General features: G+C 38.6%; 1 protein-coding gene across 4 annotated transcripts in view; it reads left to right on the top strand.

The window, feature by feature from the left end:
• The window catches only part of VAMP7 (vesicle associated membrane protein 7), a 90,287-nt gene that overhangs the window by 8,690 nt on the left and 55,563 nt on the right, over positions 1-26,034 (top strand). For 3 of the 4 annotated variants that reach the window (XM_070365409.1, XM_070365408.1, XM_005900049.3), the window contains exons 2-4: positions 4,223-4,377; positions 10,841-10,898; positions 16,192-16,329. In XM_070365409.1, the coding sequence (XP_070221510.1) occupies positions 4,232-4,377; positions 10,841-10,898; positions 16,192-16,329 (342 nt within the window). In that variant the 5' untranslated portion in view covers positions 4,223-4,231. The remainder of the gene's footprint in view (positions 1-4,222; positions 4,378-10,840; positions 10,899-16,191; positions 16,330-26,034) is intronic. The other variant, XM_005900050.3, reaches the window with a different exon arrangement.

The following is a 26,034-nucleotide window of genomic DNA, read 5'->3' as shown; positions in this document are numbered from 1 at the left end:
ATTTCTTCTAGGTCCTTGTTAAACATTTCTTGCATCTTCTCACTCCTTGCCTTCAGTCTCTTTATCTTTAACTCCATTTTGTTTTCAAGATTTTGCATCATCTTTCCTATCATTATTCTGAATTCTTTCTCAGGTAGACTCCCTATCTCCTCCTCTTTTGTTTGGTTTGGTGGGCGTTTACCATGTTCCTTTACCTGCTGAATATTTCTCTGCCTTTTCATTTTGTTTAGATTGCTGTGTTTGGGATGGCCTTTCTGTATGCTGGAAGTTTTTGGTTCCTCTTTATTGTGGACGTTCCTCCCTGTGGGTGGGGTTGGACTAGTGGCTTGTCAAGATTTACTGGTTAAGGAAGCTTTTGTCAGTGTTCTGATGGGTGGAGCTGGATCTCTTCTCTCTGGAGTGCAATGAAGTGTCCAGTAGTGAGTTTTGAGGTGTCTATGGGTTTGGTGTGACTTTGGGCAGCCTGTATTTTAATGCTCAGGGCTATATTCCTGCATTGCTGGAGAATTAGCATGGTGTGTCTTGCTCTGGAACTTGTTGGCTCTTGGGTGGAGCTTTGTTTCAGTGCAGGTATGGAGTCAGGAGTTCTCTGGTTTTCTCAAGTTTTGTATTTAAGCCTCCTGCCCTTGGCTTTCAGTCTTATTCTTACAGTAGCCTCAAGACTTCTCCATCCATACAGCAATGATGATAAAACATCTAGCTTAATGGTGAAAAGATTCTCCACAGTGAGGGACACCCAGAGAGGTTCACAGAGTTATATGGAGAAGAGAAGAGGGAGGAGGGAGACAGAGGTGACCAGGAGGAGAAGAGGGTCAGTCAAAAGGGGAGAGAGGGTCAGTCAAAAGGGTCAGTAATCAGTTCCCTAAGTGTTCTCCACAGCTGAGAACACACTTCACAGAGTTAAGTAGAGAAGAGAAGGGGGAGGGAGGAGATAGAGGTGACATGGGGGAGAAAAGGGAGAGTCAAAAGGGGAGAAAGAAATCAAGCCAGTATTCACACCCCTAAGTAAAAATGGGTACTGAAGATTAGATTCTTAAAGGTACAAAATTTGTAACAAATACCCAAAAGCAAAGATTAAAAATCTAGAGTAGAGGTTGGATTCTCAAAAACACAATATTAAAGAAAAAAATCACAAAAATTATAATATATATATATATATATATGGTTTGCTTTAAAAAATAGTTTTTTTTTGCAAAGTAATAGTAGGTTTTAAAAATGAAAATTAAAGGAGTAATAAAGAACTTAAAAATTAAAATAATTAAAAAATAATAATTGTAAAAATATATCTAGGAATTTCTCTGGAGCTGCTGCCGGCAGGGTGGGGTCAGTTCAGTTTCGGATAGTTCCCTGTTCCAGCTTATACTTCTTCTCAAGGTCTATAGGCCCCTTCCAATGCATAGTCAATGCTAACTACAGGGTTTTAATCTGCTGCACCTGTCACTTCCAGAGCAGCTCCCTCTTCTTTATTTATTTTACCCTCCTCTGTTTGCAAGTCCTTTCAGTGTCTAATTTCCACCCTGACACAAGGGAGTGAAGGTGGTCACTTATTTCGGCTCACTTGTTCAGTTGTGTTGTGGAGAGGGAGGAGCACTGCAAACAAATATCATTGGCATGTGTGGGGAGTACTCATGGTGTATGGACCACATGGGGCTTGCCCCAGCTCATGATGGCCTGTGCTTTCTCATTCTACACTGCTCAGGCTCCAGGTTGCTCTGCAGGGGAACTGTCCAAAGTTGGCCCTGCATTTCATGCACTTCCCTGGTCTGAGCTGCTCAGGTTCAGGTTCTTGGGTACTCCACAAAGGCACAGACTCAGCTGGACCTGCGTTTTGTGCCCTTCCCAGGTCCAAGCAGCTCAGGCGACCAGGTGCTTGGCAAGCACACTGCCCCAGGTGGGCCATGTGTCTTAATCACCTCCCTGGTCCCGGCTGCTCGGTGTCCCATGTGTGCCAAAAGAGCACTGTCTCAGGTGTGCTGTATGTCTCCTCTGGGGGGCTGATCTCAGGCTGCGACCCTCCTGGCAGATGTCAACCGTCCAGGATCCCAGGAAGATGTGGTTAGCAAGTAGGAGCCTGCTCACAGTTTGGTGGAGGATGCCATCTCTGGGGCCGAGATTGCCCCTCGTCTTCCATCTCTGGCTGTTGCCCACCTGCCTCTCTGCCTCTGGCAGGGTGAGGGGCCAGTCCACAGCTAGCTAGCTCTCCTTTGGTGTTCACTCAGTCCTTTGTTCTGTGAAGTGGCCAGACTGTGCCTTAGGTTAGAGCTTTCACAGGAAAATTCTCTCTCTCTCTGGCTATCCCACAGTTTGGGTTGCTATCTCACCTTAGCTCCCTCAGATTGTCCTCAGGGCATTCAGGCCCAGTCCTTACCCTAAGCATGCAACCCACGCCTCTCCTGCTTGCTGTGGCAGATGTGAGTGTCTAGGCTATTTCTCCACTGGGAGTTGTGGTTAAGGCACATATTCTGTGGAATTTTTTTCCCCTCCCACTTATTCTTCCCTCTGCAATTCCAAAACTCCCCACAGACCTGGTAAGAGGGTTTCCTGGTGATTGGAAACTTCTCCTCCTTCACGACTCTCTCCCCAGGACGGCTCTCCTTCCCTAACTCTTCTGTCTCTCTTTTTGTCTGTTACATTTTGTCCTACCTCCTTTTGAAGAGAATGGGCTGCCTTTCTGTTTTGTGGAAGTTGCTCAGCATTCAAATGATCTTTTGATGAATTTGTGTGGTCCCCCCATCCTATTCCTCTGCCAGTTGAGGCTTTTAGAATCAAGAATATAATGTTGTTTTAGAAATTAAGACATGAAGTTAGTATAAATTGATAAATATAAGGAAAATATGGGCAAACCTCTTTTTATTGCAGTATGCTTTATTGTGCTTCATGGATATTGCCTTTTTTTTTTTTTAAAACAAATCAAAGGTTTGTAGCAGTTCTGCACTGAACAGGTCTGTCAGCATCACTTTTCCAATGATATTTTGCACATTTCATGTCTCTGTGTAACATTTTAATAATTCTTGCAATATTTCAAACTTTTTCATTTTATTTGTTATGGTGATCTGTGATCAGTCATCTCTGATGTTACTATTATGACTTGCTGAAGGCTCACATGATGGTTAGCATTTTTTAGCAATTAAGTACTTTTATTTAAGACATGAATATTATTTTTTAAGATATAATGCTATTGCACACTTAGTAGTCTATAGCATATTATAAACATATCTTCTGTATACATTGGGAAAGCAAAAAGTTCATGTTACTTGTTTTATTGTTATATTTGCTTTATTGTGGTAGTCTAGAACTGAACCTGCAGTATCTCCCAGGTATTACTGTAGTCTTAAACTCATGCTGTATTGTTTTTGAAATATTTTGTTTATAAAAGATCTTACAATAATTTATAGAACCATTCTTCTCTTGTGGAAGATTTGGGTTATTTTCACTTAGTTCCTGTGATGGTTAATGCCTTCATAGTAGAGGCAGTATACAGTATAGAGATAAAATTGTGGGTATTAGAATCATTCTTCTTCAGTTTAAATCACAACTTTTGCCACTGTAATTTTAGTTCAGTAATTCTGGATAAATTATGTAAGTCATCTATCCTTAAGTTTCCTCATTTTACTGTAAGTGTCATAATAGTGTATTAATTTAATTGATGTAAGGATTAAATGAGTTAATAAATGTAAAGTGCTTAAAATTGTGCCTGGCATATAGTAAGTACTTAATAAATATGGGCTATTATTATTGATAATACATGTATTTGTGAATCTAGAATCTAACTTTTATTGAACTATTTCCCTAGGATAAATTTTCAAGATGAGGTCACTTCATTAAAGAATGAAGACATCTTTCTGTCCCTTTGCCATCTACGGCCATTGCTTTTCAGGGGGTGATATCAGTTTGTGCTGTATAATTTGAAAATGCAACCTATCTATCAATGCAATTATGTGTGTATGTATGTATCATATGCATTGCATTGTATACACACATACACATAAAAGTATATATATGTATCCATTTGATTTGTCTCTATATTTGAATGCACATCAGTATGTTTTAGGCTTGTACAAGACTGTGACCTTGTTAAGTCTGTTCTGTTTACTCTTACAGTGCCTTGGTCAATATTGTCTCCAGATGGATGTTGGTAAATGATAAATAGTAAGTTACTTTTGAAAGGTTATGTCAAAGAAATATTCTAAATCTTATGTTTCTTTTTTTTTCTTTTTGATAGATTGAAGCCATGGCCATTCTTTTTGCTGTTGTTGCCAGGGGAACCACTATCCTTGCCAAACATGCTTGGTGTGGAGGCAACTTCCTGGAGGTGACAGAGCAGATTCTGGCTAAGATACCTTCTGAAAATAACAAACTAACGTACTCACACGGCAAGTGAGTTCTGCTCTGTGTGGGTAGCGGGTAAAAAAAATTATATTATTATACTCAGAACAGAAGAAAACTAGAAAAGCAAGCTTCTCAGTAGATAATTTGAATAAGCTGACAGAACAATAATCTTTACCAGCTTAGAAAATGTCTGGTTCTATTAATTTTAAATTTAACTAAAAATTATTTTATTCTGTCACCTAAGTGATACTCATATTTTAAAGAACAATATGGAAATGTTAGATATAAAAGTGACTCTGCTATAGAGCTCTAGGATATGTGAAACTTGATATAGTTATGATAAATAACAATTATTTGTTCATTCTTTCTGTAAATATTTACTGAGCACTTAACTGTCACCAGACACTTTGGTGGTGCTGGAGATACAAGAAATTACTCAGTATTTGTCCTCGTTGTTTAATGGAGGTTATAGTTTAATGAAGGAGATGGTCAAATTCATAGATAATCACGGTAGAGAGTAGAAGGTAGTGGGTAGGGGGGTGGTATTCCAGGTAGAAGGAACAGCTGGTGGAGAAGTATGGAGACATGAGCTCATGATGCATATTTAGTGAACTTCGGGTGATTCTCTGTGACTGGTGCCCAACGTCATGAAAATAAAGCCAGAGAGATTGACAGAAGAGAAGTCCTATAGGGCCTCATAGGCCACGTTAAGGGGTTGTACATTACACAATGGGCAATGGGAAGGCATTGAATGTTTCCAGCTGGGGTGTGACATGGTAAGGTTTTGCTTTAGAAAGATCACTGTTGTGGCTGGTTGGAGAATGAATTGAAGGGGGCATAGGTGGGAAATCTTAGTAATCGTAAATATTGCCTCAGCCTTCCTCCTTAATACTTAAAAATCTTTCAATACCTAACTCATCCTAATTTCCTTAGACTCTATCTCAGGAGGAGGTCCTTGTTGGTTTCCAGAAGTAACTCCTTATATCATTTAGGATTTAGTGTAAGTTACTGCAACAGAGAGACCCTAAAAGACAGTGTTAATTTATGAGATAGCCCAGAGATGAAGACTTTGGGACTGTTGGAGTGGCTCTGCCAGTTTTAATTAGTGCCTTCCAATTCTGGCCAAGGCAGCTTCTTCAGTTCTGGTATTTTTTAAGGCACAGTCCAGAAGTGGCTGATAGTATTGTTCACTACATCGTTATGTAGCTAACCTAGCTGGAAATGAAGACTAGAATTTGTCATTTCTAGCTATGTAGCCATGTGCTCAGCTAAAACTCCATTACTCTGGAAGAAGTTATAGGGTATCAGGAGACAGCTCACAATCTTCCAGTCTACTGTTCTGGGCCTCCAAAATATTTGGATGTGCTCTTCTTCCCAAAGCACACTTCCTCTCTGCAGGAAGTGGCCCCAAAGATTTATCTGATCGCTTTGTCCAGCTCCAGGTCCAGACAATCTGGGTGATAACAGTCCTCTCTGTCATACCCAGGGATGACTCCTGTGGCCTATTGACATGTAGATGTCACTGCTTCCCAGCAGTATTCAAATAACTACCACACAGCAATTTCAGAGACTCCTGTTCAGATCCAGGAGTGGTTCTGCTTTGCAGGAAGAATTTCTTCATCTTTTCTCCCTTTGTTCTCCCGGAGGCTCTTCCTGGTACATTATCCTCTGTGGCCACGTCCAAAATGGGTATTAGTGAGTTTGTCATCTTTGGAAACTACAGGTTCTGTAGTCTACTACTCTCTGCTGTAGTTTAGGGTCTGAGAAGTTACCTGGGGGTTAAATGACCCCAGTTGCTCGTGAGTATGGCTTTAGGGTTTCTTAAAAAATTTGCTGGGCTTAACGATCATGTTTCTAGTTAGTTCCCAGGAAAATGCTCAGGGAAAGCATGTGTCATCTTTTTAGAGGCAAGACTGGGAAGCAGGGTATGCACCTTCCACTCACATTTTATCAGGCAGAACTTATCACATAGCCATATCTAACTCTAAGGGAAGTTGGCTATGTAATCCAATGAAAATGTGGTTATACTGCAAGAAAGCAATGTTAACTTATCTGCTGTGTCTTTCTACCTGCATCCTTACCCAGTCCTACCTGGTCTCATTTGGAGTAAGTATCCATCACTGAGTTGTTTCTTTCTTTTTAAGCTTCTACCTTGGTTTCTTTCCTATAATCATGTTCCATCATCCCAATCAAAGATAAAGATATCTTTTATTTCAGTCAGTTCAGTTCACTCAGTCATTTCCGCTCTTTGTGACCCATGGACTGCAGCACGCCAGGATTCCCTGTCCATCACCAACTTCCAGAGCTTACTCAAACTCATGTCCATCGAGTTGGTGATGCCATCCAACCATCTCATCCTCTGTCATCCCATTCTCCTCCCGCCTTCAATCTTTCCCAGCATCAGGGTCTTTTCCAGTGTTATTACTGTATACCAAAATAAAAAGTTCCATTTTATTATGTGAAAATCATTTCTTCCTGAAATCTGACCTTCTTCTTGCTATTTCTTTCTTTCATTAATAGCATCACCAGTCATTCAGCTGGCTAATCTTAAAACTTCAGAATCACATTTGACTTCTTCACCAAATCTTTGCCATTCAGCTACAAGAGGTATTTCAGTCTCCTCTCTCCACATTCATCATAGTGTTTGTCCAGGCATTCATTGTTTCTCATTCCTAATGACCTCCCCCTAACTGGTTTTTCGTCTCCCCTGGTGGCTCAGTCAGTAAGGAATCGATCTGCAATGCAGATCACCTGCAGCACAGGAGACACAGGTTTGATCCCTGGATCAGGAAGGTCTCCTGAAGAAGGAAATGACAACCCACTCCAGTATTCTTGCCTGGAGAATTCCATGGACAGAGGAGCCTGGTGGGCTACAGTCCATGGTGTTGAAAAGAGTTGGACATGACTGAGTGACTAAACCACAACTGGTTTTTCTGCTTCTAGTTGGTCCCTCCTTAAATCTGTATTTAACATTCCTAAGATTATACTTTCTTGCTTAAAACCCAAACTAAGCCTTCATTATTTTGTGTATTTCTGTTACATCTTTGTCTCTCTAGATATCTTTGTCATTCCCAGACCAATCTATGTTATTTTAAGCTTTGGTATATTTTTTTTTCTTGATTTTGCATCTTGGAATGTCCTTCCCCTCCTATTTTACAGGTCCCAAATGAAATACTTTCTAATTTTCATTTTAATCCTTCTAAAAGGGCAATTCTAATAATGTCCCTTCCTTCAGCAGGTACGCAGGATAAAGTTTCTTAACACAACTTGAAAAATTCTTCAAGATCTGCCTCTTCTGGCCTCATCTCTCATTATTTGAGCTCTCAGTTTTGTTCTTCAGCCATACTTAGCTATGTGCATATCAGTTCTGGGTTTGTTCTCTCTTTTTAGCCTCTGCAATAGCTGTTACTTTTTCAAAATTTGAGTTTGTCTTCCTGAGCTTATGTTTCCTCTTCTGGAAACCCCTGAAAACTCCAAGACTGTGCCAGGTGCCTCCTTTTTATGTGTCTCCATAGTATCCTGTCGGAGAAGGCAATGGCACCCCACTCCAGTACTCTTGCCTGGAAAATCCCATGGATGGAGGAGCCTGGAAGACTGCAGTCCATGGAGTCGCTGAGGGTCAGACACAACTGAGTGACTTCACTTTCACTTTTCATTTTCATGCATTGGAGAAGGAAATGGCAACCCACTCCAGTGTTCTTGCCTAGAGAATCTTGGGTGGGGAGCCTGGTTGGCTGCCGTCTATGGGGTCGCACAGAGTCGGACACAACTAAAGTGACTTAACAGCAGCATAGTATCCTGTGTTTATCCATTATAGCACTTCTGACACTGTGTTATAATTGCAATCTTCATTTTTTGTCTCTGTACCGTGACTATAGGCTCTCTGATGGCAATAACCATACCTCATTACCTCCTATGGTCTTTGCACCAAGGTACTCCCAAGTGTGATTTTGTTGTTGTTGTCCAGTCACCAAGTTGCGTCCGACTCTTTGTGACCCAGTGGACTGCAGCATGCCAGGTTCCCTGTCCCTCATCATCTCCTGGAGTTTGCCCAAGTTCACATCCATTGAATCAGTGATGTCATCTAACCATCTCACCCTCTGTCGACCTCTTCTCCTTCTGCCTTCAATCTTTCCTAGCATCAGAGTCTTTTCCAATGAGTCAGCTGTTTGCATCAGGTGGCCAAAGTATTGGAGCTTCATCTTTAGCATCAGTACTTTCAATGAGTATTTACGATTGATTTCCTTTAAGAATGACTGGTTTGATCTCCTTGCTGTCCAAGGAACTCTCAAGAGTTTTTTCCAGCACCACAGTTCGAAAGCATCAATTCTAAATGTGATTTCAGTTCTGTCCGTTCAGTCACTCAGTCGTGTCTGATTCTTTGCAACCCAATGTACTGTAGCACACCAGGCTTCTGTGTTTTATCACCAACTCCTGGGGCCTTCTCAAACTCATGTCCATTGAGTTGGTGATGCCATCCAACCATCTCATCCTATATCGTCCCCTTCTCCTCCTGCCTTCAATCTTTCCCAGCATCAGGGTCTTTGCCAATGAGTCAGTTCTTTGCATCAGGTGGCCAGAGTATTGGAGTTTCAGCTTCAGCATCCATCCTTCCAAAGAACTTCCAAAGTCCTTGAGAACCCCATGAAAAGTATGAAAAGGCAAAAAGTGTGGTTTAGCAGAAACAAATTTTGTGGGGGAAATGATGACTTCCATTTTTGCACCTGCTGTGTTTGTCTATGGTATATCTAGTTAGATATGTCTAACCAACAGTAGCATATTCAGGCCTTGAGCTCAGGAGATAGGTCAGATTTAGATTTGGAAATCAGTGTAATTGTATTAGCTGAAAACAGGTATCGGCAGCAAAACATGAAAGTGGGTGCCACCCTCCAAGGAGTCTTTGTGAGAAAAGCAGGGGACTGAGGATGCTGGAAAGCCATCAACAGAGAGGGAAAGAGATTACCATATAAACCAGGCAAGCCTGGTGTCAAAAAATCTAGTGAAGAGAGAGCAGTTTCTAGAGGAAGGAAGTGGTCACAGTATCAAATGTGTCAGAAAGAGCCACTGGATATGGAGTGTGAAAGTGATTGGTGGAGTTGATGTGAACAGTTTCAGAGTGGTGGAGGAAGACATTTGAGTTCCAATACCTCCCTATAATTCACATAAAACCTCTATGTGAACATTAATGATACAATTCAGCAGCTACTCTTGTCTATCTACTTGCCCAGAGTAGAAATCTGGGAAGCAAAATCGAGTTATCCCTCTGCCTCAACCCCAGTAGCCAGTCCTCAAGTTCTTTTCTCTGTTCCTTCTTCATTGCCCATAGTAGTTTAGTTTGTTTCCTTCAGTGTTCTACTTCAGTACTTCAGTAGTCTCTTGCCTGCTCCTCCTTTTTATTAGTTCTCATACTCTAGCCAAAACATCCTTTTCTGTGGCAGTTCTGATCACTCTGTCCCCTTGCTAAGACCGTTTGATACTTGATCATTGTTCTTAGGATTGTATAGATATAGTGAGACTTGAAAACCTTATACAAAATTTGAAAGTATTTGCTTGCTTACAACCTCCTTTGTGGAAGCCATTTATTTTTGTTCCGTACATTCTATACTTTAGCCATGTTAATTAATTTTACTTTCAAACCCATTATGTGCTGTTTTATCCCAAAGCCCTTAAGCTTGTTGGTCTCTCATTCCAGAACTCTCTTCACTTGTTCTTCTTCTTGCCATCTGTTACTTAGTCTTCAGGTTCAGCTCAGACATGTGCTCTGGGATGTCCTCCAGTTACCCTTTGCCAAACTCCTCTATATAGATATAGGTGTCTCTTCTATATCCCCATAGCACCATGTACTGCCTTTAACTCTTCCCCTCCCCTCTAACTCTTTATCATCCTCCTTAGTATGCTGTTCCACAATTGCCTGCATTTTCATTCTCTGAAGGCAGGGACTGATGATTTTGCTTATTTGTATCCTCAGCACCTAACCCAGTAACTGGCTCCGAGTCGATGCCAAATATATGTTATTGTTGAGTATCTGGTAGAAAAAAATGTTTGCTCTGTGTGGCCCATTTGGGTGTTTATCTTAATTATGTGTCCTTCAGATGTCATCTCTTGTTCAAACCTTAAGAATCTGAGACTTCTCTAGCAGTCCAGTGGTTAGGATTCAGTGCTTTCCCTGCTGGGGCCTGGGTTCAATCCCTGGTCAGGGAACTATGGTCCGGAATGCCATGCAGCAGAGCAAAAACAGTCCAAGTATGCTTTCTTAGATATTATTATTATGGATAATGTGCATCATGTTGCACTATTTAGATAGAATAGAGACCCTGTTTTAATTTCTTATTTATTTCTATCAAGTTTGACTTGAGAGAAATAGGTATATAGGGGAGAAGGAAAATAGACAGTATTTGTAAATAATATGGTCATGTTGGCAGTTCTAAAATTTCTTATACGTAGATAGAAGATAGAAGTGAAAGAGATATTGCTCATAACCACAGTAAGTTTTATATCTTTTATTCTACAGTTATCTGTTTCATTACATCTGCCAAGACAGGATTGTATATCTTTGTATCACTGATGATGTAAGTAATTTGAGGACATGTTGCTCTTTAACTATGTGTAAAATTAGTAGAGTTAGTTCTTAATTATCTGTATCTGTGGTGGGTAAAGTTGACGCAAATATAACTTTCTATAGCTCAGAATTGTTTTTTATGCTTTGCATTTGTCATGTAGAGTAGCAAATCACAGAAAAAGTTGATATCTGGGTATTTGCAAATCAGTTTGGTTTTGTAGAGTTTTAGCTGAACCTTTTATTATAACTTCTACACTTAATTTATTATATAGTGAGAATTGGTGTTCATTATTATGATTCTTCAGTATCAGACCCTCTCAAAATTTATCTGAAATAGTAAATAGATTATTTCACTCCTTTAATCAGTAGTTAGTGAATTTTCTAATGTATGTGGACTTTGGGAAAACAGAATCACAACACATTATAATCAACTTTGTAAACCCATAGTTTACATTGGTAGGTTGTTTTTTGAGTATTTGTAGTTTGATGCAAAATGCTCAGTACCTTAACAGTGCCATCCAGGTCCTCTCTCCTCTCTGCAATCCTAGTGTCGACTTCTTCTTGGACACATTTCCCTTATGGTTTCAAAGAGCTACGTGCTTATTTATTTGTGTCCAAAAAAGAGGGGCTATGTCTTCTCAGGTCTCTTCCTGCAGGAATGAGGAAACTCCCCAGAGGTACACCTTTCCCTTCTCCCACTTTCAAAGCGGACTTTTCATGCCTTACTGGCTAGGACTAGGTTATGTACTTATTTTTAAATTGGAATGGGCATGATTGCCATAGATCATGGTTCTTAATGTTTATTGTATCACAGACCTCTTTGCTGCTCATGGATCACTCCCAGAATTTTTTAAATGCATGATTTTATTAGGTTGCTGCAAAAGTAATAGCGGTTTTGGACCCTGAATTTTAAATCATTATAACTAGGCTCAAACACATCTTTATTAATCAAAATAAGAACCATTATAATCAACACATTTTTGCCAATGAGAAATAAGCTTGATTATTCCTGTAGCAAAAAAATCCGTGCTTCAGGATTTGATGAACTCTTGGAAAGCTTTTTCTGTGTGCTGCTGGTCGTGGAAGCATTTTCCTTGCAAAAAGTTGTTGAGATGCTTGAAGAAGTGGTAGTCAGTTTGCAAGAGGTCAAGTGAATATGGCAGATGAGGCAAAACTTCATAGCCCAATTCATTCAACTTTTGAAGCATTGGTTATGTGACAAGTGGCCGGGCATTGTTGCAGAGAAGAACTGGGCCCTTTTTGTTGACTGATGCCGGCTGCAGGCATTGCAATTTTTGGTGCATCTCCTTAATTTGCTGAGCACACTTCTCAGATGTTAATGGTTTCGCCAAGATTCAGAAAACTGTAGTGGATCAGATGGGCAGTAGACAACCAAACAGTGACTAATACCTTTTTTTTTCTCTTGGTGCAAGTTTGGCATTGGGAAGTGCTTTGGAGCTTCATCTCAGTTCAACCACTGAGCTGGCTGTTGTGGAAAATCCAGTTTTTGTAGCACATCACAATCCAACCAAGAAGTGGTTTGTTGTTGTTGTGTAGAGTAAGAGAAGATAACAGTTCAAAATGATGATCTTTTTTTGATTTGTGGTCAGCTCAGAAGGCAAAATGTTGTCTGAGGAGGCCTTACAAATAACTGAGAAAAGAAGAGAGGTGAAAGGCAAAGGAGAAAAGGAAAGATATACCCATCTGAATGGAGAGTTCCAAAGAATAGCAATGAGAGATAAGAAAGACTTCTAAGTGAACAATGCAAAGAAATAGAAGGAAGCAATACAATGGGAAAGACTGGAGATTTCTTTAAGAAAAGGGAACATTTCATGCAAAGATGAGCACAATAAGGACAGTAACAGTATGCACCTAACAGAAGCAGAAGATACTAAGAAGAGGTGGCAAGAGTACACAGAAGAACTGTACAAAAAGATCTTCGTGACACAGATAACCGCAATGGTGTGATGAGTCACCTAGAGCCCCACATCTTAGAGGGCAAAGTCAAGTGGGCCTTAGGAAACATCACTATGAACAAAGATAGTGTAGGTGATGGAATTCCAGCTGAGCTATTTCAAATCCTGAAAGATGATGCTGTTAAAATGCTGCATTCAATATGCCAGCAAATTTAAAAAATTCAGCAGTGGCCACAGGACTGGAAAAGATCAGTTTTCATTTCAGTGCCAAAGAAGGGCAGTGCCAAAGAATGTTCAGACTACTGCCCAATTGCACTAATTTCACATGCTAGCAAAGTAATGCTCAAAATTCTCCAAGCCAGACTTCTATAGTACATGAACTATTAACTTCCAGATGTTCAAGTTGGAGTTAAAAAAGGCAGAGGAACCAGAGAGAGATCAAATTGCCAACATCTGTTGGATCATAGAAAAAGCAAGAGAATTAAAAAAAAAAACATCAACTTCTGCTTCATGGACTACACTAAAGCCTTTGACTCTTGTGAATCACAACAAACTGTGGAAAATTCTTAAAGAGATGGGACTACCAAACCACCTTAATTGCCTCCTGCAAAACCTGTATGCAGGTCAAGAAGAAACACTTAGAGCAGGACATGGAACAATAGACTGGTTTCAAATTGGGAAAGGAGTATGTCAAGGCTGTATATTGTCACCCTGTTTATTACATGCAGTGTACATCATGCAAAATGCTGGACTGGATGAAGAACAAGCTGGAATCAAGATTGCTGGGATAAATATCAATAACCTCAGATATGCAGATGATACCACCCTTATGGCAGAAAGCAAAGAAGAACTAAAGAACCTCTTGATGAAGGTGAAAGAAGAGAGTGAAAAAGCTTACTTAAAACTCAACATTCAAAAAACAAAGATCATGGCATCTGTTCCCATTATATCATGGCAAATAGATGGGGAAACAATGGAAAGAGTGACAGACTTTATTTTCTTGGGCTCCAAAATTGCTGCAGATGGTGACTGCAGCCATAAAATTAAAAGGCACTTGCTCCTTGGAAGAGAAAATATGACCAACCTAAGCATTAAAAAGCAGAGACATTACTTTGCCAGCAAAGGTCCATATAGTCAAAGCTATGGTTTTTCCAGTAGTCATGTATGGATGTGAGAGTTGGACCATAAAGAGGGCCAAGCATTGAAGAATTGATGCTTTTGAACTGTGGTGTTGGAGAAGACTCTTGACAGTCATTTAGACTGCAAGGAGATCAAACCAGTCAATCCTAAAGGAAATCATCCCTGACTATTCATTGGAAGGACTGATGATGAAGCTCCAATACTTTGGCCACCTAATTCAAAGAGCTGACTCATTAGAAAAGACCCTGATGCTGGAAAGTACTGAAAGCAGGCAGAGAAGGGGATGATAGAGGACAAGATGGTTGTATGGCATCACTGACTCAATGGACATGATTTTGAGCAAGCTCTGGTAGATGGTGAAGGACATGGAAGCCTGGCATGCTGCAGTCCATGGGGTTGCAAATTGTTGGACACAACTGAGTGACTCAACAACAACAACAGTAGGCAACCACTTATCAAACTTTTTCACCTTACCAATTTTCCTCAATTGCCAAATGATCATAGAATGATAAACATTGAGTTCTTGGGTAACTTCTCATGTAGTTGTAAGAGGATCAGCTTTGATGATGCTCTCAGTTAGTTATTGTCAACTTCTGATGGCCAGCCACTGTGGTTCTTATTGTCAATACTTGATTTCTTTGGAAAATTTCTTGAACCACCACTGCACCATACAATTTGTTAGCAGTTCAAGGGCCAAACACATTGTTGATGTTGTGAGTTTTCTCTGCAGCTGTGATGTATATTGAACTCAAATAAGAAAATCACTCAGATTTGCTTTTTGCCTAATATAATTTCCATAGTCTAAAATACATATAGTTAGCAAGTAATAATTAGCAAAAATCATAAAACAAGAAATGCTCATTAAAATGATATGTAACATAACCACATGTATTTAAAAATATTTCAATATCAAATGGCAAAGTTCAACAATGCAAAATCGAAATTACTTTTGCACCAACCTAGTAATACCAGTTATGTTGAAATCCAGTATTCAGAGCTTCCCTGGTGGCTCAGTTGATAAAGAATCTGCCTGCAATGCAGGAGACCTGGGTTTGATTCCTGAGTTGAGAAGATCCCCTGGAGACAGGAACAGCTACCCACTCCAGTATTTTGGCCTGGAGAATTTCATGGACAGAGGAGTCTGGCAGGCTACAGTCCATGGGGTCTCAAAGAGTCAGACACAACTGAGTGACTTTCACAGTATTCAAAATAGTTTAAATATTGATTTAGTAATATATGCTTCTTTATGAATTCACTAATAACAAGATATAGTCATGGGTTTAATAAAATAGTTTTGATGTGGTGTTAAATATTAATGATATTTTGAGAGATGTCTGTAACTGATGGTACATGTAAAAAAGACTTCTCTTGGTGACAGAGTCCCAGGTACTGTTTAATACTACTCTATTTTGTTACTACATTCACAGTTGAAATTTGAGTTAAAGTTTGGTGAAAATAATGAGTTTTTTTTTTTAATCCAAGTACATTGGCCCCTTGAATTTGGACCATTGACCCAACTTTAAGAACTCTTGGCTTAGACTATTAATCTTAGGTGAAATGGAGATGTGTGTCAACCACAGTGATTATCACAATGACTTATATTCCCTGGTTTCACTGTATTTTCTAAAATTATTTTAAAAATCCAGTTATATTTGAAATGACTGATGTGAAAGTGCTGGGAGTAGGTGAGAAATAGCACTAAATTTGGGATGGTCAGAGTTGAGTCTTACATTTCTTAAGCTATAATTATACTTTTGTGTATAGGTTATACACATACATACACTTTTTGACTGGAACTAGACAAGAGTACATTCCTTGATCTTTTCAAATATACCACCACTACTGAAAAAAGTTAATTAAAAGTTTATGTCAATAGTGTTATCTTTGTGTGTGAAAGACTGTACTATTACTATGGATTTCTCAAGCATCTTCTCGTGCTGGATTTTCTAATAGATCCTGTGAAAGATATGGATGGAGTAAAACCCAATTCCTGCTCTTAAGATGCTAACCTAGGTATTGTTATCTTAGTTGGCAGTAATCTAACATTTGGATTCGACTCAGCTCTTTCATTTACTAGTTTCACTTTTGGCAAGTTAGTTTCTTTTCAGAGCCTTTGTTTCTTTATCTGTAAAATTAGGTCAGTTCCTCCTCATAGAATCATTGCTCAGTAAATATTAGCTGTTCTTACGGTTGTTTTTAATCATCCATATCATTTTTGTTTAGTGTTAACTCTATTCATCTCCTCAGGATTTTGAGCGTTCGCGAGCCTTTAATTTTCTGAATGAGATAAAGAAGAGGTTCCAGACTACATATGGTTCAAGAGCACAAACAGCACTCCCATATGCCATGAATAGTGAGTTCTCAAGTGTCTTGGCTGCACAGCTGGTAAGATCTTTCTCGGGATATAGTATTTGATTCATATCTTCTTTATTACTTTAAAGAACCATGGATATAGAGGACCCTGACCTGCAGTGTATTTTTCTGACTGTTATTATATGCCAAGATAGTAAAACTTCCCAGATTAAAAAATATATATAAATGGGCCATTTTAGGATGGAAAGTGATATTCTCTATAAATGGTGGTCAGAGTATCTCATGATTGGGAAGGAGATTAAAGATCATCTACTTCAACTACCCATTTAATGTGTAAATCCACTCAACATGCCAAATGGTGACTTAACCTGTAGATTAACTTCTACCTTCCCACAAGGTAAATTTAATTTTTGGGTAGCTCAGTTAGTCATTTGAAAGTCTCTTTATCTGTATGAATACTTAATTCTCAGTTCAGTGAATTTATACATATATATATACATATTATACATATATATATACATAGATATATACATATACATATTTACATACTTTTACAGATACAAAACATCTCATGACCCTAAAGGAGTCCTCATGTTCCTATGCAGTCAGGTCCTTCCCTGAGGCAACCGCTTCTCTATTTTTGTCACCATAAATTAGTTTTATCTTTTCTAGAATTTCTTATAAATGGAATCATACATTATATACTCTTTTGTATCTTCCTTGTTTTGCTCAGTGTAAGGTTTTTGATATTGATCCATATTGTATAAATCAGTAGTTTCCTTTTTTTCTGAGTAGTATTGTATGCATATAACACAATTTGTTTATCCATTCACCTGTTGCTGGATATTTGAGATACTTCCAGTTTTCAGCTATCACCAACAAAACTATTATGAACATCCATGATGTACAAGTCTTTGCACAGACATGTGTTTTTATTTTTTTTTGGTAAATACCTAGGGGTGGAATTGCTGGGTCATATGGTGAATGATGTTTAATTTTATAATGAATCATCAAACTTTTTTCCAAAGTGGTTGTACCATTTATATTCCCACTAGTACTTCCAGTGTTTCTGCATACTTGCCAACACTTGTTACGGTCTGTCTTTTTAATGTTATTCATCCTTGTGGATATGTAATGATATCTCATTGTGGTCTTATTTTGCATTAAAGAATGCTTACTTTTTATCCATCAAACCATATGAGTGCAAAGACAGAAGTTTTATCTATGATAGTGTTGTGAATGAGAAAAAAGGACTCACTGTCATTGAATAATTTCCTGTTTGTTTCTCCTGTAAGTGTTGTTTTTAATACCTTTTTGAGGATTATACTTCTAAATATGCATCCTATGGGGATGAAGTTTGTTTAAATAGTTAATGAGTCTTTATTATTCAGTTGGTTTGTTTCATACTTCCACTAGGAAATACTTATATACATGCACCTATGTAAAACACCATCAGCAAAATATATACCAATGCCCATTTGAAAATAAATAGGGTCAGGTTGATGGCCAAGATGGTGAAGTAGGAAACCCTGAGCTCACCTCCTTCCATGGACACACCAAAATTACAACTATTTACGGAGCAGCTATTGATGAGGAAGATCAGAAGACTAGCAGAAAGGATCTTATACTACTGAAGATATAGAGAAGGAACCACAGCAAGACAGAGGGGCAGACACACAGTATAATCAAGATCCATACCTTGGAGTGGGTGGCCCACAAGTGGAAAGATAATTACAATTGCAGCGATTCTCTCAAAGCAGCTAGGGGCTCAAGCTTCCCATGGGGCTCCCCAGCCCTGGAGTCCTCCATTGGGAAGAAGAGCCCCCAGAATATTTGGCTTTGAAGGCCAGCAGGGCTTAATTTCAACAGTGCTGAAAGACTGTGAGAAATAGAGACTCTACTCTTAAACAGCATGTGTAAAATCCACATGCTCAGGAAATGAGGGCAGAAGCAGTAATTTGAAAGGAGCCCAGATCAGATCCACCTGCTGATCTTGGAGAGTCTCATGGAAAGGTGGAAAGCCACTGCAGCTCACCCTAGGGACATAGACATTGGTGGTAGGCATTTTTGGGAGCTCATTCTACCATTCTGTACCAGTGGAGCCCATAAGGACGATTTAGGAATCTTCCCTTTAAACTATTAATGTCAGGACGTGGTCCTACCCACGAGCCTATCTGCACCAATGCTGAGACATCTCAAGCCAAACAACTAGCCAAACAGGGAATCAGCCCCACTCACTGCAGGCTGGTTGCTTTAAGAACTCCTGAACCTACAGGGGTCTCAGGACATGGCCCTGCACACCAGTGTGTGTGCACTAGCCCTGGGAACCCCCACTTAGGCCCTGCAGCCAGAGATCCTGGAACCTGGATCTGCCCACCAGTGAGCCAGCATTATCCCCAGGGCCAGGATCACCTACCGGTGAGTAAGCGCCACCCCAGGACCCCCTGGACCCCAGCCTCACCCACCAGCAGGCTGACACATCAACTCTGGAACCTCCATAAGCCTTCAGCCAGAGATCCCAGGGCCCAGCTCCACAAACCAGTAGGTCTCACCAGCCAGTGGACAAACAGCAGTCCCAGGACCCACTGGATGCTTGCCCTGCCCAGCAGTAGGCCAACACCAGCTCTGGGACCCTCCAAGGCCCTTCAGCCAGAGATCCCAGGACCCCCTGGGTCTCTGCAGCCAGCTGCCTTATGACCTGGCTCTGCCCACCAGTGGCTGACAGCCTCTGCACAAGGTAAGGTCTGGGAACCAACCAGACTGGGGGCCAGCCATGCCTACCAGATTGTCCACAACAGAAGGACCCACACAGCCTATGTAGGTATTGTCCGTACAGCATATGGCTCTGGAGACCAGAGGGAAGTGCACTGCTAGGATTCATAGGACGTTTCCTAGAAAAGGCCACTTCTGCAAGGTCAGGAAATGTAACCAACTTACCAAATACATAGAAATTAAAAAGGAAATTAGGCAAAATGAGACAGAGGAACATGTTGCAAATGAAAGAACAAGAGAAAAGCCCATAAGAAGAGCTAAGTGAAGTGGACATAAGCGACCTACCCAATAAAGAACTCAAGGTAGTGATTGTAAAATGATCAAAGAACCCAATAAATGATTGGATTAACAGAGTGAGAAATTAGGATTTCTTAACAAAGAGAATATGTAAAGAATGACCAAGCAAAGATGAAGAATACAATAACTGAAATAAATAAACTAGAAGGAATCAACAGTGAATTGTATGATCAGTGATCAGTGAGCTGTAAAACAGAGTAGTGGAAATCTCTGAAGCTCAACAGAAAAAAAGAAAAAAGAATAAAAAGAAATGAGTACTGTTTAAGATACCTCTGAAACACCATCAGATGTACTAACATTTGCATGGTAGGGCTCCCAGAAGAAAGGAGAAAAGGGGGCAGAGAACATATTTGAAAGCAAATTAACTGAAGACTTCCTTAACTTGGGGAAAGAAACAGAATCCAGGTCGAGCAAGCACAGAGAGTTCCCACAGGATCCACCCAAAGAAGACCACACCAAGACATTATAATTAAAATGGCAAAAATTAAAGATAAAGAGAGAATATTAAAAGCAGCTGGGGAAAAGCAAAATGTTGCACACAAGGAAATTCCCATAAAAGGCCAGAACGGAGTGGCATGATATTTTTCAAGTGGTAAAAGGGAAAAACCGACAACCGAGAATCCTCAACAAGGCTTTCACTCAGATTTGATAGAGAAATAGAAAGTTTTACAGATAAACAAAAGCTAAAAGTGTTCATCACCACCAGGCTTGCTTTAAAGGAAATGTTTAAGGGGCTTCTCCAAGCTGAAAAAAAGGTTGTAAGAAGAAATATGAAAATTATGAAAGGAGAAATCTCATTGGTAAAGGCAAATACACAGTAAAGGTACTAAACCAACCACATATAAAGCTATGAGGAGGATTACAAAAGGAGTAAAATCACCCATAACCACAATAAGGGATTTCAAAACAAAAAGAGGTATAAAATATGTCAAAACAGTAACTGTGGGAGGGGGCATAAAAATGTAGGGTTATTAAAATGCATTTCTACTTAAGAGATTAAAAACTTAAAATAATCATGTAGATATATACAGATTGTTATATACAAACCTTATGATAATCGTAAACCAGAAAACCTATATTAGATATACACAAAGGGAAAGAAATCCAAATATAACACAAAAGATACTAATCAAATCATAAGGGATGAAAGCAAAGGACCAAAAGAGAAGTACAAAAACAACTGAAAAACAATTAACAAAATGGCAGTAAATACATACCTATCAATAATTAAATGGAAATGGACTAAATGCTCCAGTCAAAAGACACAGAGTGGCTGAATGGATAACAAAACAAAACCTGTATATATACTGCCTACAGGGGACTCGGTGTGGCTCTAAAGACAAAAACAGAAAGTGAAGGGATGGGAAAGGTTATTCCATGCAAATAGAAATGAAAGGGAAGCTGGGATAGCAATACTTATATTAGAGAAAATAGACTTTAAAACAAAAACTGTAAGAGACAAAGACATTAATGATAAAGGAATTAATCTGAGAAGATACAATTGTAAATGTATATGCACCCAGCATAGGAGCACCTAAATATATAAGGCAAATATTAATAGACATAAAGTAAGAAATTGATAGCAACACAGTAATAGTAGGAGAGTTTAACACCACACTTACCTCAATGGACAGATCATCCAGACAGAAAATCAGTGAGGAAACAGTGGTCTTAAACAACACATTACACCTAATTGGGCTTAATTGACATATATAGAACATTCTGTCCAAAAGCATCAGAATACACATTTTTCCCAAGTGCACTTAGCACATTCTCCAGGACAGATCACATGCTGGGCATAAAACAAGCCTCAGTAAATTTAAGAAAAATTGAATTCATGTCAAGCGTTTCTTCTGACCACAATGTTATGAGGCTAGAAATCAACTATAAGGGAAAAAAATGCAAAAAACACAAACACTTGAAGGCTAAACAATATGCTACTAAACAACAATGGATTACTGAAGAAACCAAAGAGGAAATAAAAAAATACTTGGAGAAAAAGAATACTTGAAGACAAATGAAAATGAAAACACAGTGATTCAAACTCTATGGGATCCAGCAAGAGCAGTTCTAAGAGGGATGTTTATAGTAATAGAATTTTACCTCAGGAAACAAGGAAAATATCAAACAAACATTACACTGAAAGGACCCAGGAGAAGAAAAAACAAAACCCAAAATTAGTAGAAAGAAAGAAATCATAAAAATGAGAGCAAAAATAAATGAATCAGAGATAAGGAAATAATAGAAAAGATCAACGAAACTAAGAGCTAGTTCTTTGATAAGATAAAGCCGATCGCTTTTATCCAGACTCATCAAGAAAAAAATAGGGTTCAGATCAATAAAATAAGAAAAAAGGAAAAATTAAACAGATAACACAGAAATACAAAGTTCATAATAGACTACTATGAACAACTATATGCCAATAAAAAGGACAAACTAAGAGAAACAGGGAAATTCCTAGAAATGCACAGTCTCCCAAGACTGAACCAAGAAGAAATAGAAAACATGAACAGAACAATTACCAGTAATGACATTGAAAATTGAAGTTTTAAAACTTCGAACAAACAAAAGTCTAGGACCAGATGGCTTCACAGGTGAATTCTACCAAACATTTAGAAAACTCTTCCAAAAATTGCAGCAAAAGGAACACATCCAAACTCATTCTATAGGTCGTCACCCTGACACAAAAACCAGACAAAGATACCACAAATGAAGAAAATTACAGACCATTATAGCTAATGAACATAGATTTAGAAATCACAATTTAACAAACTGAATTCAACAATACATTGAAAGGATTATACACATGATCAAGCGGGATTTATTGCAAAGATGCAAGGATGGTTCAGTATCTGGAAATCAATGTGATACACCATGATAACAAATTGAAGAATAAAAATCATGATTATCTCAATAGGTACAGAAAAAGCTTTTAACAGTATTCAAATCCATTTATGATAAAACCTCTTAACAAAGTGGGAACATACCCCATCATAATAAAGGGTATATATGACAGGCCTGCATCTAACATCATACTAAGTAGTGAAAAACTGAAAGTATTCCCTCTAAAATTAGGAATAAGACAAAGATGCCACTCTTGCCACTTTTATTCAACATAGTTTTGGAACCCCTAGCTACAGTAATCAGATACAAAAAAGAAATGCAAGGAATCCAAATTTAAAAAGAAGAAGCAAAATTGTCTCTCTCTGTAGATAACCATCATACTATCTATAGAAAATCCTAAAGATACCACCAAAAAATCAATTGTTAGAAATAATACAGTACAATTGCAGGATACAAAATTATACAGAAACCTATTGCCTTTCTATATACTAACAACAGACTATCAGGAAAAGAAATTAAGAAAACAATCCCACTTAACCATCACATCAAAAATAATAAAATACTTAAGAATGCATTTAACTAAAGAGGTAAAAGACCTGTACTCTGAAAACTTTAAGAACCTAATGAAAGATATTGAAGATATTGAAGAAGTTGGAAAGATATACTGTGTTCATGGATTTGAAGAATTTATATTGTTAAAAATGATTATACTAAAAATAAAGACTATGCTATGCATTATAGAGAGGCAATGCCATCCCTATCAAACTACCAATAATGATTTTTTTTTTAACAGAACTAGAACAAATAATTCTAAAATTTGTGTGGAGACATAAAAGATGGCAGAATGGCCAGAACTATCTTGAGAAAGAAGAAAAAAACTTGATGTATTACACTCCCTCATGTCAAGCTATACTACAAAGCTGCAATAGTGAAAACAGTACAGTACTGTCAAAAACACAAAAAAACAAAAACAGACACATATATCTGTGGAATGGAATGCATGCATGCTCAGCCTTGTCCAACTCTTTGTGACCCCATGGACTGTACCAGGCTCCTTTGTCCATGGGATTTTCCAGGCAGGAATGCTGGAGTGGGTTGCTGTTTCCTTATCTGGGAGATCTTCTCAACCTAGAGATTGAACCTGTGTCTCTTGTATCCCCTGCATTGGCAGGTGGATTCTTTACCACTGAGCCACCTGGGAAGCCCATAGAACAGAATAGAGAGCCCAGAAATAAACCCATGCTTATATGGTCAATTAATCTATGACAAAGGAGGCAAGAATATACAGTGGGGAAAAAAGCTGTCTTTTTCCCTTTCCACTAAATGGTGTTGGGAAATCTGGACAGCTACATGCAAAAGAATCAAACTGGACTACTTTCTCACACCGTGGACACAAATAAATTAAAAATGGATTAAAGGTTTAAATATAAGACTTGAAACCATAAAACTTCTAGAAGAAAACATAGTATGCTCTTTGACGTTGGTATTGATAGTTTTTTTGGATATGTCTCTGGCAAGGGAAACAAAGTAAAAATAAACAAATGGGAGTACATCAAACTGAAAAGTACATCAAACCAATACAAATTTCCTTCCTCAGTGAAGGAAATTACCAATAAAATGAAAAGGCTGCCTACTGAAAGGGAGAAGATATTTGCAAACAATATATCTGATAAGGGGATAATACCTACAATGTGCAAAGAACTGATAAAACTTGGACATCTAAAAAACAAACCACAATGGAGTATTACCCAGCCATTAAAAAGAATACATTTGAATCAGTTCTAATGAGGTGGATGAAACTAGAGCCTATTATACAGAGTGAAGTAAGCCAGAAAGAAAAACATCAATACAGTATACTAACGCATATGTATGGAATTTAGAAAGATGGTAACGATAACCCTGAATGTGAGATAGCAAAAGAGACACAGATGTATAGAACAGTCTTTTGGACTGTGTGAGAGAGGGCGAGGGTGGGATGATTTGGGAGAATGGCATTGAAACATATATAATATCATATGTGAGATGAATCGCCAGACCAGGCTCAATGCATGATACAGGATGCTTGGGGCTGGTGCACTGGGATGACCCAGAGGGATGGTATGGGGAGGGAGGTGGGAGGGGTGTTCAGGATGGGGAACATGTGTACACCTGTGGTGGATTCATGTTGATGTATGGCAAAACCAATACAATATTGTAAAGTAATTAGCCTCCAATTAAAATAAATAAATTTATATTAAAAAAAAAACAACTATAAAGTGGACACAAGAGCTGAATAGCCATCTTTCCAAAGAAGACAGACAGATGGCCAACAGGCACATGAAAAAAGATACACAATATCACTATTTGTCAAGGAAAAGCAAATCAAAACCACAGTGAGAGATATTATCTCACACTTGTCAGAATGGCTGTTGTCCAAAAGGCAAGAAGTTAACAAATGTTGGTGAGGATGTAGAGAAAAAGGAACCCTGCTATACTGTTGATGGGAGTGTAAATTGGTGTGGCCACTATGGAAAACAATATGGAGATTCCTCCAAAAATTAAAAATAGAACTACCGTATTACCAGCAGTTCTGCTCTTGGGTATTTATCTGAAGAAAACAGAAACACTAATTAGAAAAGGCACATGCACCCCTATGTTCATTGAAGCATTATTTACAATAGCCAAGATATGGAAACAACCTAAATGTGCATCAATAGATAAATGGATAAAGAAGATGTGATATGTATATACACACACACACACACACGAGTATTACTCAGCCATAAAAAAGAAGGAAATCTTGTCACTTGCAGCAACATTGATGGATCTAGAGGATGTCTTGCTAAGTGAAAAAAAGTCAGAGAAAGACATAGATACTGTATGATTTCACTTATATGTAGAATCAAAAAAAGAAACATAATAAAACACTAACAGAGATACAGATACAGAGAAGAAATATATGATTGCCAGAGGGAAAATGTTGGGGGTAGGACAGAAATAGGTGAAGGAGTCTGAGTTACACAATTCAAGTTGCAATGTAAAAGAGTCACAGGTATGAAATATGCCATTGTGAGTATATAGTTGTAACTATATAATGTCTTTGGATTTTGACATATGATAACTAAGCTTACTGTTTGTGATCATTTTGAAATGTATAGAAATACTGAGTTCCAAAGAATACCAAGGAAAGGTAAGAAAGGCTTCTTAAGTGAACAATGCAAAGAAATAGAAGAAAACAATAGAACAGGAAAGACTAGAGATATCTTCAAGAAAACTAGAGCCACCAAGGGAACATTACATGCAAAGATGGGCACAGTAAAGGACAAATGGTATGGATCTAACGGAAGCAGAGGATATTAAGAGGTTTCAATAATACACAGAAGAACTGTACAAAAAAAGGTCTTAATGACCTGGATAACCACGATGTTGTGATCACTCACCTAGAGCCAGATATCCTGTAATGTGAAGTCAAGTGGGCCTTAGGAAACATCACTATGAACAAAGCTAGTGGAGGTGGTGGAATTCCAGCTGAGCTATTTCAAATCCTAAAAGATGATGCTGTTAAAGTGCTGCACTCAATATGCCAGCACATTTGGAAAATTCAGCAGTGGCCATAGGACTGGAAAACATCAGTTTTCATTCCAATCGCAAAGAATGTTTAAACTGTCGCACAGTTGCACTCATTTCACATGCTAGCGAGGTAATGCTCAAAAACCTTCAAACTAGGCTTCAATAATACATGAACCAAGAGCTTCCATATGTACAAGCTGAATTTAGAAAATACAGAGGAACCAGAGATCAAATTGCCAACATCTGTTGTATCATAGAAAAAGCAAGAGAATTTCAGAAAAAATTCTGCATCATTGACTGTGCTAAAAGCCTTTG

The sequence above is a fragment of the Bos mutus genome, chromosome X, assembly GCF_027580195.1.
Source record: "Bos mutus isolate GX-2022 chromosome X, NWIPB_WYAK_1.1, whole genome shotgun sequence".
NCBI classification, from domain to species: Eukaryota; Metazoa; Chordata; class Mammalia; order Artiodactyla; family Bovidae; genus Bos; species Bos mutus.
Note: the sequence above shows the minus strand (reverse complement) of the source record. Positions and strands in the feature narration are given on the sequence as shown.